Raw genomic sequence first — 14,900 nt, forward strand, 5'->3', positions numbered from 1 at the left:
ATATGCCTCGGGTGCGGCCCTAAAAAGACAAAAAGAAAAAAGAGTTGCCTGTTCAAGTCAGGTCCTGTCCTTTTGTTATAAATACATTACTTCTATAAAATACAGGAGAGTACAGTGGATGGAACTGGCTTTTTAAAAATTATTTTTATTTAGTTATTTATTTATTTTTGGCCTCACCCACAGCATATGGAAGTTACCAGGCTGGGGATGGAACCCATGCCTTAGCAGCAGCCTGAGTCGCCACAGAGACAGCACCAGATTCTGGATCTGGCTTTAATCAGTGGAAATCTGGACAACTTTAAAGCAATGAAACACAACATTATTTAATGAGAAACTTTGAGAGCTGTAATTCAGTGATTCCCAAATGAGGTCTCCAGACCAGCAGCATGAGTAATACCCAGGAATCTGTTAGAAATTCAAAGTCTCAGGCCTCACCTCAGTTTATCAGCGGGTGGGTCCCAACATTCTGTGTCATAACAAGTTTCACAAATGATTCTGATTCTAAAGTTTAAGAACTGCTGCTCCAGTTTATCATGTCTGTTTTTCTGTACTGACATCAAAGCTGATCCCATCTTCTGACTCTGTTTTCATCTGGAGTTTAGCTAAAATAAATTTACTTTAGAGTCCAAAGGAAGATAAATATGCCTAACATTAGGACCCCCTACATTGGTGACCAGAATATTCTTCACTGGTTAAGGAGAACTGATAAACAGTTTTTAGATCTTGGAGTAAAAAATACTAGCTAATTATTTTGTTAATTGTATTTTTCACTTCATGTATCTCTGATTCTGTGATTATGGAAGTTGATTAACTTACATAGTAGCAGAACAGTGACAGTTAAGATTCTAATTTCAGGAGTTCCCGTCGTGGTGCGGTGGTTAACAATCCGACCAGGAACCATGAGGTTGCGTGTTCGATCCCTGCCCTTGCTCAGTGGGTTAATGATCCGGCGTTGCCGTGGGCTATGGTGTAGGTCGCAGATGCGGCTTGGATACCACGTTGCTGTGGTTCTGGTGTAGGCCAGTGGCTACAGCTCCGATTCGACCCCTAGCCTGGGAACCTCCATATGAAAAAAAAAAGATTCTAATTTCATATCAGATTACAGCTATGTGCCATTTGATATGAAATCATAAAACTAATTATTGCTTTCAAGCATAATGCACTTTAATATAGGAATTTTGTTACTTCTTGCCAATTTCAAGCTATAACTTCTAGCACTGTCAGTTTTTGTTTCATGTATTTTTCAGTTATGTTGTTTGATGCATACACATTTAAGATTACTATGTTTTCTTGATAGTTTGGCCTTTTTATCCATATGTAATGTTCTCCTTTATCCTTGCTGATTTCCATTCCTGCTCAGACATCTTTATCTGGTACTAATGTGGCCACTTCAGGTTTTTTCTAAATTAATATTTACACGATACGTCTTTTTCTTCCTTTTACTTCCGCCCCGTGCTGGGATGAGACCTTTTTTTTTTCTTTTTTTCTTTTTAGGTCACTTTATTATTTTTTTTTAAAATAGTTATTTCCCCAATACAATTTTTTTTCTACTGTACAGCATGATGACCCAGTTACACATACATGTTCACATTCTATTTTCACACATTATCATGCTCCATCTTAAGTGACTAGACATAGTTCCTACTGCTACACAGCAGGATCTCATTGATAATCCATTCCAAAGGCAATAGTTTGCATCTCTTAACCCCAAGCTCCCCATCCACCCCACTCGCTCCCCCTCCCCCCGACAACCACAAGTCTGCTCTCCATGTCCATGATTTTCTTTTCTGTGGAAAGGTTCATTTGTGCCTTGTATTAGATTCCAGATAGAAGTGAGATCATATGGTATTTGTCCTTCTCTTTCTGACTGACTTCACTCAGGATGAGAGTCTCTAGTTCCATCCATGTTGCTGCAAATGGCATTATTTCATTCTTTTTTATGGCTGAGTAGTATTCCATTGTGTATATATATACCACATCTTCCTAACCCAATCGTCTGTCGATGGCCATTTGGGTTGTTTCCATGTCTTGGCTATTGTGAATAGAGCTGCAGTGAACATGCAGGTGCATGTGTCTTCTTTCAGGAAAGTTTTATCCGGATACATGCCTGAGAGTGGGATTGGTGGGTCATATGGTAGTTCTATGTATAGATTTCTAAGGCATTGCCATACTGATCTCCATGGCGGTTGTACCAGCTTCCATTCCCACCAATAGTGCAGGAGGTTTCCCTTTTCTCCACTCCCCCTCCAGCATTTGTTCTTTGTGGACTTATTAATGATGGCCTTTCTGACTGGTGTGAGGTGGTATCTCATGGTAGTTTTGATTGGCATTTCTCTAATAATCAGGGGTGTTGAGCATTTTTTTCATGTGCTTGTTGGCCATCTGTACATCTTCCTTGGAAAGTGTCTATTCAGATCTTTTGCCCATTTTTCAATTGGGCGGTTGGCTTTTTTGCTGTCGAGTTGTATAAATTGCTTGTCTATTCTAGAGATTAAGCCCTTGTCAGTTGCATCCTTCGACACTACTTCCTCCCATTCTGTAAGTTGTCTTTTTGGTTTCTTTTGGGTTTCCTTTGCTGTGTCAAAGTTTGTCAGTTTGATTGGGTCCCATTGGTTTATTTTTGCTCTTATTTCTGTTGCTTTGGGAGACTGACCTGAGAAAATATTCATGATACTGATGTCAGAGAATGTTTTGCGTATGTTCTCTTCCACGAGTTTGATGGTGTCTTGTCTTATATTTAAATCTTTCAGCCATTTTGAGTTTATTTTCGTGGGCATGGTGTGAGGGGGTGTTTAGTTTCATTGCTTTGCATGCACAGCTGTCCAGGTTTCCCAGCAATGCTTGCTGAAAAGACTGTCTTTTTCCCATTTTATGTTCTCTCCTTCTTTGTCAAAGATTAATTGACCATAGGTGTCAGGGTTTATTTCTGTGTTCTCTATTCTCTTCCATTGGTCTGTCTGTCTATTTTGGTGCCAGTACCACACTGTCTTGATGACTGTGGCTTTGTAATATTGCCTGAAGTCTGGGAGGGTTATGCCTCCTGCTTGGTTTTTGTTCTTTACAATTGCTTTGGCAATTCTGGGTCTTTTGTGGTTCAGGGATGAGAACTTTTAAAATCTATTAGGATCTTTCCTTTACTTTCTACTTGCCTATATCATTATATTTGAAATTAATTTCTTGTAAACAGCATATTGTTAGGTTATGTTTCCTAATATATTCTACCTGTCTTTAGCTTTTAACTGTTCTGTTTAGATCATTCATATATAATGTAATTATTGATATCTTTCCACCATTTTATATTTTGTTTCTCTTCTCTCCATTTTCGTGTTTCTTTTCCTTATCTTCTTACTGGTTATTTGGACATCTTTTTTAAATGTTACATTTTAATGTATCTATAGTATTTTTTAGTATATCTCTTGATATTACAGTAGCTTTTAGCAGTAGTTCTAGATATTATGTTACATATCTATAATTTCTCACAGTCTACTGATCTTGTCATTATAAATTTGAATGAAGTATAGAAACTGCCTCACTTTATGTCCCTCTGCCCTCCCCCACTTACAATATGATTGTCTTAAACATTTCCCTACATATATTTTGAACCACATCAGATAGTGTTATAATTTTTGCCTCATCATTTTCTTTTTGTCTCCCTGATGGTCTAAGATTCCTGCTTTAATTATCTTTCATCTGAGAATGTCTTGATTTCTCTTTCATTCTTGAAGGATATTTTTCCACCTAGGAGATTCTGGGTTGACAGTTTTTTTTCTTTCCGCACTTGAAAAATGTGCCATTGCCTTGGGACTCTCCCTAAGTTCTCTCCATCTCTCTCTAATAAGCACCAGCTGTTATAAATCATCTTCATTTATGTGAAGACTTCTCCCTGCAGCCTGCTAACCTGCTCCAGTCATTGTCCTGTACTCCTGTTGCATAGTCTTGATCCTAGGGTCTTTTTTTATAACCATCGTGAGAATTTCTTTCTCATTTGCCCTGTTAACTCTATTTCTTTCTTTCTTTCTTTTTTTTTTCCTTCAGCTATAGCATTTAGAAATTCTTGGGCCAGGGATCAAATCTTCACCACTGCAGCAACCCTCGCCACTATAGTGACAGTGCTGGATCCTTAAACCACTGTGCCATAAGAGAACTCCCTGGCTCTCCATTTCTTATATTTCTCTCTCTCTCTCTCTTTGTCTTTTTTTTTTTTTTTTTTTGTCTTTTTGCCATTTCTTGGGCCGCTCCCACGGCATATGGAGGTTCCCAGGCTAGGGGTTGAATCGGAGCTGTAGCTGCCGGCCTACACCAGAGCCACAGCAACGAGGGATCCGAGCTGCGTCTGCGACCTACACCACAGCTCACGGCAACGCCGGATCCTTAACCCACTGAGCAAGGGCAGGGATCGAACCCTCAACCTCATGGTTCCTAGTTGGATTCGTTAACCACTGTGCCACAACGGGAACTCCTCTTTTTGTCTTTTTAGGGTGGCACCTGTGGCGTGTGGAAGTTCCCCAGCTATGGGTCAAATCTGAGTTGCAGCTGCCACCCTACACCACAGCCACAGCAAGTAGAGATCTGAGCTGTGTCTGTGACCTACACCCAGCTCATGGCAACACTGGATCCTTAACACACTGAGCCAGACCAGGGATCGAACCTGTCTCCTCATGGATACTAGTCAGGTTCGTTACCACTGAGCCACATTGGGAACTCCATATATTTCTCATTTTTGTTTATTACTTCTCTGGTTGCTTGCTACAGGAAGAATTTCTTTTTGGAACTCTGACTTTCTGAAGATATTTTTCTCCTATTTTTGCAGTCAGTTGATGATTAGTCTGGATATAAAATTTTGGATTTCCTAAGAATTTTGAAGGCATTCTTCTATGTTTTTATCATTTGTATGTGACCTGGTTTGTGTTTTAGGTTTTTTTGTTTGTTTGCTTACTAGTTTATTGTATGTTTTTACCTTTTCTGGCTTCTCTGGTGCTCTGAAATGTGACAATTATGTGTCTTGTAGGTCTATTTTCATCCACAATGCTTGGCCTCAGTATGCTCTTTTAGTTTGGAAATTCATGTTCTTCAACCCTGTACAATTTTCAGTTATTTCTTTGATTGCCTTTTTTTTTTTCTGCCCTCTAAGATGCTATTTATTTGAAGTTTGGTCCCTATAAACCAATCTTATATGTGGTTTTTTTTTTTCTTTTAATCTTTTTACCTTAAGTTCTAGGAGGTATCCTCAACTTCTATTGATTTTTCTATTATTATATACTATTTTTTATTTGCAAACATCAGTCTGTTTTTGTCTCATTTGTGTTTTGTGGATGCAGTGTGTTCTTATCCCTTGAGGACTTTTTGAAAGTTGGGTTTATTGAGATATTTACATGTAATAAATATTCATCCTTTTAGTGTATAGTTCTATTAATTTTGACAGGTAACTACTACCATAATTTAAGATATAAAACAATTCTTTGGGGACTTTGATCATCGCTGATTTCTTTATGTTGAGAGAGAGAGAGTGTGTTTGTGTGTGTGTGTGTGTGTGTCCCGAAAGCTCACACACACACTTTTCTGGAACTGATCAGAGATCCCAAAGAAGCATCTTCTATACTCTTCCTTGGAGTATATGAGCTTGGCTGCAAGCCTCTGTGAAGCAAGTGGTGGAAAGATTAGGGATCTTAACATTAAACTTTCACTTGATCTCCCTGTTTAGAATAAGTTCTTCTCACCCTTGTTTGTGCCTGGTGTTTCCCATCCCAAGGACTGTTTTAAATTTTCCGTACAATAAAACTCCAGTCTTCTACTGGAATGGAGAAGGGAATCTAGAAATCTAATCATGTTTTAAATATATATTCAATCATTATTCTTGTTCTTAAGCCTACCTTTATTCCACCTCTTGAAGTCCTCAGTATTGTCATTTTCTGAACCTTGGGGGATTCTGCTTTTCTTTTTTTTTTTTGTCTTTTTTGTTGTTGTTGTTGCTATTTCTTGTTTCTTGGGCCGCTCCCACGGCATATGGAGGTTCCCAGGCTAGGGGTCGAATCGGAACTGCAGCCACCGGCCTACGCCAGAACCACAGCAACGCGGGATCCGAGCCGCGTCTGCAACCTACACCACAGCTCACGGCAACGCCGGATCGTTAACCCACTGAGCAAGGGCAAGGACCGAACCCACAACCTCATGGTTCCTAGTCGGATTCGTTAACCACTGCGCCACGACGGGAACTCCCCGGATTCTGCTTTTCATCTTTCCTCACTGCTGATTTAGGATTTGGCTTTCTCAGATCTGCTAAGTCATTTATCACTTAGGTTTTGCAGTTTCCAAAATGTTGTTGCCATCACCTCATCTTCTTTTTGTCCTTATGAGGGTTATACCTTTAAAATCCTCTTTCCTGTCATTATAATGTGATTTCAGGAAAAGGTAAAAGTAATTGCATGTGGTTATGAGCCTGTTATCTTTAATTAAAAGTGCCTCTTTCTTTAAAAAATAAAAAAGTTTACCTCGTGGACAAGAAACTTTATGATCTATCTTCTGCCTCTCTCTCCAACCTCATTTCTCACGTACTCTGCTGCAGCCCACACCCAGCCTAAGCTCTAGTCACGTGCATCTACTTAAGTAATTGCCAAAGCAAATCATGTTGCTTTGTGCCTTTCAGTTCTGCACATGCTGTATTTTCTCAATGTGCTATTTGTCCTTTAAGACTCTTCTCAGTGAGGCTTTGCTGACTTGTATGGATTTCCTTCTGTCAGAATGCTTATTATATACCTCCAATTATTTATTTACTTTTTAAAAAGGCTCATCCTAGAAATTTCTTAACCTGGGAGCACAAGTGGACGAGCTATCCATGGGTTAGCAGCAAGAAATCTTAGAATACACTGAAATCTTTTTTTCCTTTTTTTTGGCTGTACTGATGGCATGTGGAAGTTCCCAGGGTAGAGAGCAGGCCTGTGCCACAGCAGCAGCCCGAGTTGCTGCAGTGACAATGCTGAATCCTTAACTTGCTACCACAAGAGAACTCCAGAAAGATGTGTTTTTTTGTTTTGTTTTTTTCTTGTCTTTTTGCCTTTTTCTAGGGCCACTCACGCAGCATATGGAGGTTCCCAGGCTAGGGGTCGAATTGGAGCTGTAGCCGCCAGCCTATGCCAGAACCATAGCAACGCAGGGTCTGAGCCATGTCCGCAGCCTACGCCACAGCTCATGGCAACTCCGGATCCTTAACCCACTGAGCAAGGGCAGGGACCGAACCCACAATCTCATGGTTCCTAGTCGGATTCGTTAACCACCGCGCCACGATGGGAACTCCCAGAAAGATGTATTTTTAAAAGCTTCCTAAGTGATTCTTAGGATCTCTGTCCATCATTTCCTTTAACCCCAGAGCTTGGCATATAATGAATGCTACATGAATGTTTAAATAATGAGGGAGAAACTTGGGTTCAGGGCGTGACCTGAACTAAATTTGCTATGTAAAATCTGAGTGCAAGTGGGATAATTGTGAATTTCCTCTGTTATGTAAGTGAAATCATGGCTTCTATTTCCCCCCTTTGATATAATTGGAGAAATACGAATGTGGAGTTCCCATCGTGGCGCAGTGGAAACAAATCCAACTAGGAACGATGAGGTTGTGGGTTCAATCCCTGGCCTCATTCAGTGGGTTAAGGATCTGGTGTTGCCGTGAGCTCTGGTGTAGGGCGAAGATGTAGCTTGAATCTCTTGTTGCTGTGGCTGTGGCGTAGGCCAGCAACTGTAGCTGCAATTAGACCCCTAGCCTGGGAACCTCCATGTGCCTCGGGTGCGTCCCTAAAGAGCAAAATAAATAAATAAATATTAAAAATCATTGCCAATCTCACTTAAAAATAAAAAAAAAGAATGTTGGCGTTCCCATCATGGCTCAGTGGTTAACAAATCTGACTGGGAACCATGAGGTTGCAAGTTCGATCCCTGGCCTTGCTCAGTGGGTTAAGGATCTGGCATTGCCGTGAGCTGTGGTGTAGGTCACAGACGCAGCTCGGATATGGTGTTGCTGTGGCTCTGGTGTAGGCTGGCGGCTACAGCTCCAATTCGACCCCTAGCCTGGGAGCCTCCTTATGGTGCGGGTGCGGCCCTAGCAAAGACAGAAAGATGAAAAAAAAAAAAAAAAGAATGTGGTTCCCCCCCCCCCCCCCCCCGCCCCCAAGATGGAAGAGAGCTTGGGAAAGCTCACTCAGTGCAAGAGTGAAAGAAAAATTTAAAGATTAGGCATAAAACAAGTCAGATATATATAGTCTGATTTTGGTTCTCCTGGACGGCTCATGGTTGTCTATGACCCAGTGATTTGATCCAGAATTTAGGCTTCTATACATTTGAATGTCAAGACACCACTATTACATAGTCCTGATTTCATAAACTTTAAATTTAATAAATGGCTACTGAGGAGTTCCCATCATGGCTCAGTGGAAATAAATCTGACTGGTGTCCAGGAGGATGCAGGTTCATTGCCTGGCCTTGCTCTGTGGGTTAAGGATCCGGCATTACTGTGAGCTGTGGTATAGGTCATAGATGTGGCTCAGATCTGGTGTTGCTATTGTTGTGGTGTAGGACGGTGTCTATAGCTCCTATTTGACCCCTAACCTGGGAACCGCCATATGCTGCAGGTGTGGCCCTAAAAAGACAAAAAAAAAAAAAAAGCAGCAGCAGAAAGAAAGAAAGGCTAGTGATGTAGAACATGGGGAGATTGATATGTTGTGTTGGCAAAAAATACTTACATCTTATTATAACTGGTTGCAGCTGAAGAGAACCAGCCTTAATTTCCTGGAATACCCCCCTGCCTTGTGCTTCCTCTGTTTTTAAGGTTTTTAAAAATATATAACTTAGAAAGAACTACAAGCATAACTCAGGAATATTGCTGGGTTGGTTCTAGACCACCACCATAAAGCAAGCCACATGAATTGTTTGTTTGGCTTCCCAGTATGTAAGTTATATCTAGGAAGTTTCCTTGTGGCACAGTGGATCAAGGATCTGGCTTTGCCACAGCTATGACACAGCTTGCAACTGTGGCGTAGTTTCGATTCCTGGCCTGCGAACTTCCACATGCCACAGATGTGGCCAAAAAAAAGTTATTTCTACTCTATACTATATGTAGTCTGGTAAGTGCAGGATCTGGTAAGTGCGCAGTATCTGGCAAATGTGCAGTATCACATATGTACCTTTATTATTATTATTATTATTATTATTATTTTGGCTGCATCTATGTCATGTGGAAGTTCCTGGGCCAGGGACTGAACCCCTACTGCAGTTGAGACTCCAGTTGCAATCCAAGCCACTGCAGTGGCAATGCTGGATCCTTAACCCACTGCGCCTCAAGAGAACTCCTACATATCTTAATTTTAAAATATCTTATTGCTAAAAAAATCCTAACTATCATCTGAGCCTTCAGGAAGTTGTAATCTCTTAGCTGGTCAAAGAACTTGCCTAATGTTAATAGCTGCTAACTGATCAGGCCACTGGTTGCTGAAGATTGGAGTGGCTGTGGCAATTTCTTAAAATAAGATAGCAGTGAAGTTTGCCACATTGATTGGCTCTTCCTTTCGCAAGCGATTTTGCTGTAGCATGCAGTGCTGTTTGATAGCATTTTACACACATCAGAACTTCTTTCCAGATTGAAGACAGTCCTCACAAACCCTGTCACTGCTTTATCATCTAAGTTTTTGTAATATTCTAAATCCTTTGTTGTCATTTCAACAGATTTTCAGCTAATAGTCATAGCATCTTCACCAGGAGTAGAATCCGTCTCAAGAATCTATTTTCTTTGCTCAAGCAGAAAAAGCACCTCCTCATCTATTGAAGTCTTATCATGAAATTGCAGAAATTCAGTCACATCCTCTGGTTCTACTACTCATTCCAGTCCTCTTGTTGTTTCCACTACAGTTACTTCCTCCATTGGTCTTGAACCCCTCAAAGTCATCTATGAGTATTAGAGTCAACTTTTCCAAAATCCTGTTTATGTTGACATTTTGACCTCTTCCCATGAATCACAAATGTTTGTAATGGCATCTAGAGTGGTGAATCCATTCCAGAAGTTTTCCAGTTTACTCTGATAGAGACATATGAAATATATTTCTTAAGTAATAAGACTTGAAAGTTGAAATTACTCCTTGATCCATGGGCTGCAGAATAGATACTGTGTTAGCAACATGAAAATAACAATTTTGTTGTATATCTCCATCAGAGCTCTGGGTGCATTGTTGATGAGCAGTGGTATTTTGAAAGGAATCTTTTTTTTCTAAGCAGTATGTCTCAACTGTGGGCTTAAAATACTCAGTAAACCATGTTGTGAACAGATGTGCTTTTATCCAGGGTTTGTTATTCCATTTATAGAGTACAGGTAGAGTCGATTTAGCATAGTTCTTAAGGGCCCAAGGATTTTTAGAATGGTAAGTGGCCATTGGCTTCAACTTACAGTCTCCTGCTGCTTTAGCCTTTAATAAGACTCAGCCTGTCCTTTGCAGCTTTGAAGCCAGGCTTGACCTTTCCTCTCTAGCTATGAAAGTCCTACATGGCATCTTCTTCCAACAGAAGGCTGTTTCATCTACATTGAAAACTGTCATTTAGTGTAGCCTCCTTCGCTAATGATCTTATCTATATCTTCTAGATAATTCGTTGCAGCTTCTACATTAGCTCTTGCTGCTTCACCTTGTACTTTTATGTTACAGAGACAGCTTCTTTCCTGAAACTTCATGAATTAACCTTTGCTAGCTTTAGACTTTACTTCTGCAGCTTTCTTACCTCTCTCAGGCTTCATAGGATTAAAGGGAGTTAGGGTCTTGCTCTGAAATAGGTTTTGGCTTAAGGGAATGTTTTGATTGGTTTGGTCTTCTATCCAAACCACTAAAACTTTCTCCATATTAACAATAAGACTATTTTCCTTTACCATTTGTGTGTTCAAGAACTTTTCCTTTGCATTCACAACTTGCCTAATTGGCGCAAGAGGCCTCACTTTTAGCCTTCTCAGCTTTTGACATGCCTTCCTCACTAAGCTTATTGATTTCTAACTTTGATTTAAAAGGAGAGACTTGCTGGAGTTCCCTGATGGCTCAGTGGGTTAAGGATCTGACACTGTCACTGCTGTGGTGCATGTTTGACCTCTGGCCCAGGAATTCCCACATGCCATGGTGCAGCCAAGAAAAATAATACATAAATGAAAGGAGAGACTTACAACTCTTCTTTTCACTTGAATACTTGGAGGCCATTGTAGGGTTATTCATTAACCTAATTTCAGTGTAGTTGTGTCCTAGGGATTGGGAAGGCCTGAGGAGAGGGTGAGAGATGGGAAATAGCCAGTCAGTGGAGCAGGCAGAACATAAACATATATCAATTAAGTTCACCATGTTGTATATGAACACAGTTCCTAATGCTTTAAAACAAAAAGTAGCATCAAAGATCCCTGACCACAAATTATCAAAACAAATATAATAATGCTTGAAATATTGTGAAAATGACCAAAATGTGACACAGACATGAAGTGAATAAATGCTGTTGAGAAAATGGTGCCAACAGACTTACTCAACACGAGGTTGCCACAAGCTTTCAACTTATTTTAAAAAGTGCCCCCCCCAAAAAAAAATTTTAAAGCAGTTCCTGTCATGGTGCAGTGGAAACAAATCCAACTAGGAACCGTAAGGTTGTAGGTTCCATCCCTGGCCTTGCTCAGTGGGTTAAGGATATGGTGTTGCCATGAGCTGTGGTGTAGGTTGAAGACGAGGCTCAGGTCTGGCGTTGCTGTGGCTTTGGTGTAGGCCGGAGGCTACAGCTCCGATTCAACCCCTAGTCTGGGAACCTCCATATGCCGCAGGTACAGCCCTAAAAAGACAAAAACAAACGCTCACAAAAAGTCACAATACCTGTGAAGTGCAGTAAAATGAGGTTTGTCTAAATCTTTTTTTTTTTGTCTTTTGTTGTTGTTGTTGCTATTTCTTGGACCGCTCCTGCGGCATATGGAGGTTCCCAGGCTAGGGGTCGAATCAGAGCTGCAGCCACCGGCCTACGCCAGAGCCACAGCAACGCGGGATCCGAGCCACGTCTGCAACCTACACCACAGGTCACGGCAACGCCGGATCGTTAACCCACTGAGCAAGGGCAGGGACCGAACCCGCAACCTCATGGTTCCTAGTCGGATTCGTTAACCACTGCGCCACGACGGGAACTCCAGGTTTGTCTAAATCTTATCTGCTTTACTCTTAAGCCTGTTTTTTACATAGCATAGGGCTGGTATATTTTTGCGTATGTGTTAAGAATGGGATCAGGGTCTTTTGGTTTTTTGTATTTTCCATTTATTATTTTTATTTTTTGTCTAGGTATTTAAGAGATTATGGCCTCTGAAACCCACAATGTTAAAAAATGCAACTCTTGTAATAAAATTGAGGATCATTCCATTGATCTTCCTAGAAAAAGGATCTCTAATTTCACTAATAAGAACATGAAGGAGGTAAGTCCCCTGGTTTCTAGGAGTGAGTAAGACAGTATCTCAGTCTGTTTAGGCTTCTACAGCAGAATATCATAGACTGGGTGGTTCATAAAAGCAGAAATTTATTTCTCCCAGTTCCAGAGGCTAAGAAGTCCAAGATCCCTAGCAGAGTTGGTATCCAGTGACAGCCCACTTCCTGGTTTTTAGATGGCTGACTTCTCTCTACTTCCTCACAGTGTGGAAAGGGAAAGAGAATTCTCTGGGCTCTCTTTAAAATGACACTAATCCTATTCATGAAGTGTTTCCCTTGTGATTAATCACCTCCCCAAAGCCCTGCCTCCTAACACCATCACTCTGGGAGTTAGTATTTCAACATAGGAATTTTGGCAAGACAGAGAAATTCAGTTTGGCACAGACAGTTTAAACTACTAAGTCTATGCATGTTTTGGCTAAAGTATTTAAACAATGGGAGGGTGACAGTTCTGCTGAATGCTGCCAAAATTAAGTAGAATTATGAAATAATTGAAAACTCTTTATATTCCAAAAGCTCTAAAAACTTTTTGGCCAGTGTACTGACCAGTTTTGGTATGGTATAATTTGAATATTTTAGTTTAATTTTAGAGGAATCACATAGGTGCTATTTGCTCACCATTGCAAGGCTTATTAGCCCTGATATTATTTCCTAAAACTATATTAGGAGTTCCCTGATGGCCTGATGGTTAAAGGATCCAGCGTTGTCATTGCTGTGGCTTGAGTCACTGCTGTGGCACAGGTTTGATTCTTGTTCTAGGAACTTCCACATGCCACGGGTGCAGCCAAATATATATATATACATGTAAATTCAACCCGCTTATTAATAAGCAATCTGTAAGTACTTATTAATAAACACTTTGTAAGTACACAATCTGTGACTAGGAGCATGGAAACTAGGAAGATGGACGTACTGCATTGTCAAAAATACCTCCATACAATGTTGTTGTAACTAATGATTCAGAGTACAGCATTAGAACAGTAAAAGCTTTAATCTGAAATTTTAAACTGTTGAATTTCATACCTGTTGATATCAGTCACAAAGTTTACATAGCCTTGTTGAAGAACATAAATATAATGCAACTATCTACATTTATTTTTCAGGTTAAGAAATCTCCAAAACAGTTGGCTGCTTACATAACTAGGTAAGAGCTTCTTTTAAGTTTGGGGTGGGAATTCCCTGCTGGTCTAGTGGTTAGGACTTGGTGATTTCACTGCTGCAGCCCAGGTTCGGTCTCTGTTCTGGGAACTGAAATCCTACATCAGGTTGCTGCACGTGGCTATGGCCAAAAAAAAAAAAGGGGGTTTGTGGGAAATAGCAAATATTAAAAGCTGGATAAGAATGAAAATAGGGGAAAAATATTCTCTTTCATTATACTAATATTAGTTTATTTTCAAGCAGCTCCTTTGTGCCAGGCACTGTGCTAATAAACATGTCAGTATTAGATAGATCAGTATCATTACCCCAAATAGTTGGTGAGGAAAACTAAGGATTTATGATTTCTTTAGGGTCGCTTATCCAGAAGTTTGTTAAAATGGCATTTATTCTCAGATTTGCCAAACTCTCAAGGTCCTTTCTGCTAAACCACTGGTTCTCAAAGTGTGATGTGAGGATCTGGAGGTCGCTGAAGCCCTTTCAGAGAGGTCAAAACTATCTTTACAATATTAAGACCTTATTCACCTTCTTCATTTTCACTCTTTTATAAGTGTACATTAGAGTTTTCCAGAGGCTGCATGATATTTAATATCTCAGTAGTTTGAATGCAGAAGCAGATATGAGAATCCAGCTGACTTCTGTTAAACCAGGTATTAGAGATTTTGTACAAATGTAAAATTGCACCAGATATTAGAGATATTGCACAAGTGCCATTCTTCTCACTGTTTTTTGTTTTTGTTTTTTTGTCTTTTTCTTCATGTTTTTGGGGCTGCACCCTTGGCACATGGAAGTTCCCAGCCTACGGGTCAAATTGTAGCTGTAGCTACTGGCCTACACCACAGCCATAGCAACACCAGATCCAAGCAACATCTGTGACCTACACCACAGCTCATGGCAATACCAGATCTTTTAACTCACAGAGCAAGGCCAGGGATAGAACCTGCTTCCTCATGGATACTAGTCAGTTTCGTTACTGCTGAACCACGATGGGAACTCTTCACCGTGTTTTTTTTTTAATGGCCATTCCTGTGGCATGTGGACGTTCTTGGACTAGGGATTGAATCCAAGCTGCAGCTTCGACCTACACTGCCGCTACAGCAGTGCCAGATCCTTTATCCCACTCTGCTGAGCTGGGAACCGATCCTGCATTTCTGCAGTGACCTTAGCCGCTGCAGTCAGATTCTTAACCCACTGCACCATAGCAGGAATGCCTCACTGTATTTTTTGTTTGTTTTAGAAAATAAAGTTTTTGTTTGTTTGTCTTTTTAGGACCACACCCACAGTATA

At 40.5% G+C, this 14,900-nt stretch overlaps 1 protein-coding gene across 1 annotated transcript in view; it reads left to right on the forward strand.

Annotated features, from left to right (window-relative positions):
• Positions 1–14,900, forward strand: part of KATNBL1 (katanin regulatory subunit B1 like 1) — a 62,055-nt gene that overhangs the window by 37,897 nt on the left and 9,258 nt on the right. Inside the window, exons 2-3 of the mRNA XM_047796280.1 lie at positions 12,318–12,448; positions 13,562–13,602. Coding sequence (XP_047652236.1) covers positions 12,332–12,448; positions 13,562–13,602 — 158 coding nt within the window. The 5' untranslated portion in view covers positions 12,318–12,331. The remainder of the gene's footprint in view (positions 1–12,317; positions 12,449–13,561; positions 13,603–14,900) is intronic.

The sequence above is a fragment of the Phacochoerus africanus genome, chromosome 9 (assembly GCF_016906955.1).
Source record: "Phacochoerus africanus isolate WHEZ1 chromosome 9, ROS_Pafr_v1, whole genome shotgun sequence".
Classification (NCBI taxonomy): domain Eukaryota; kingdom Metazoa; phylum Chordata; class Mammalia; order Artiodactyla; family Suidae; genus Phacochoerus; species Phacochoerus africanus.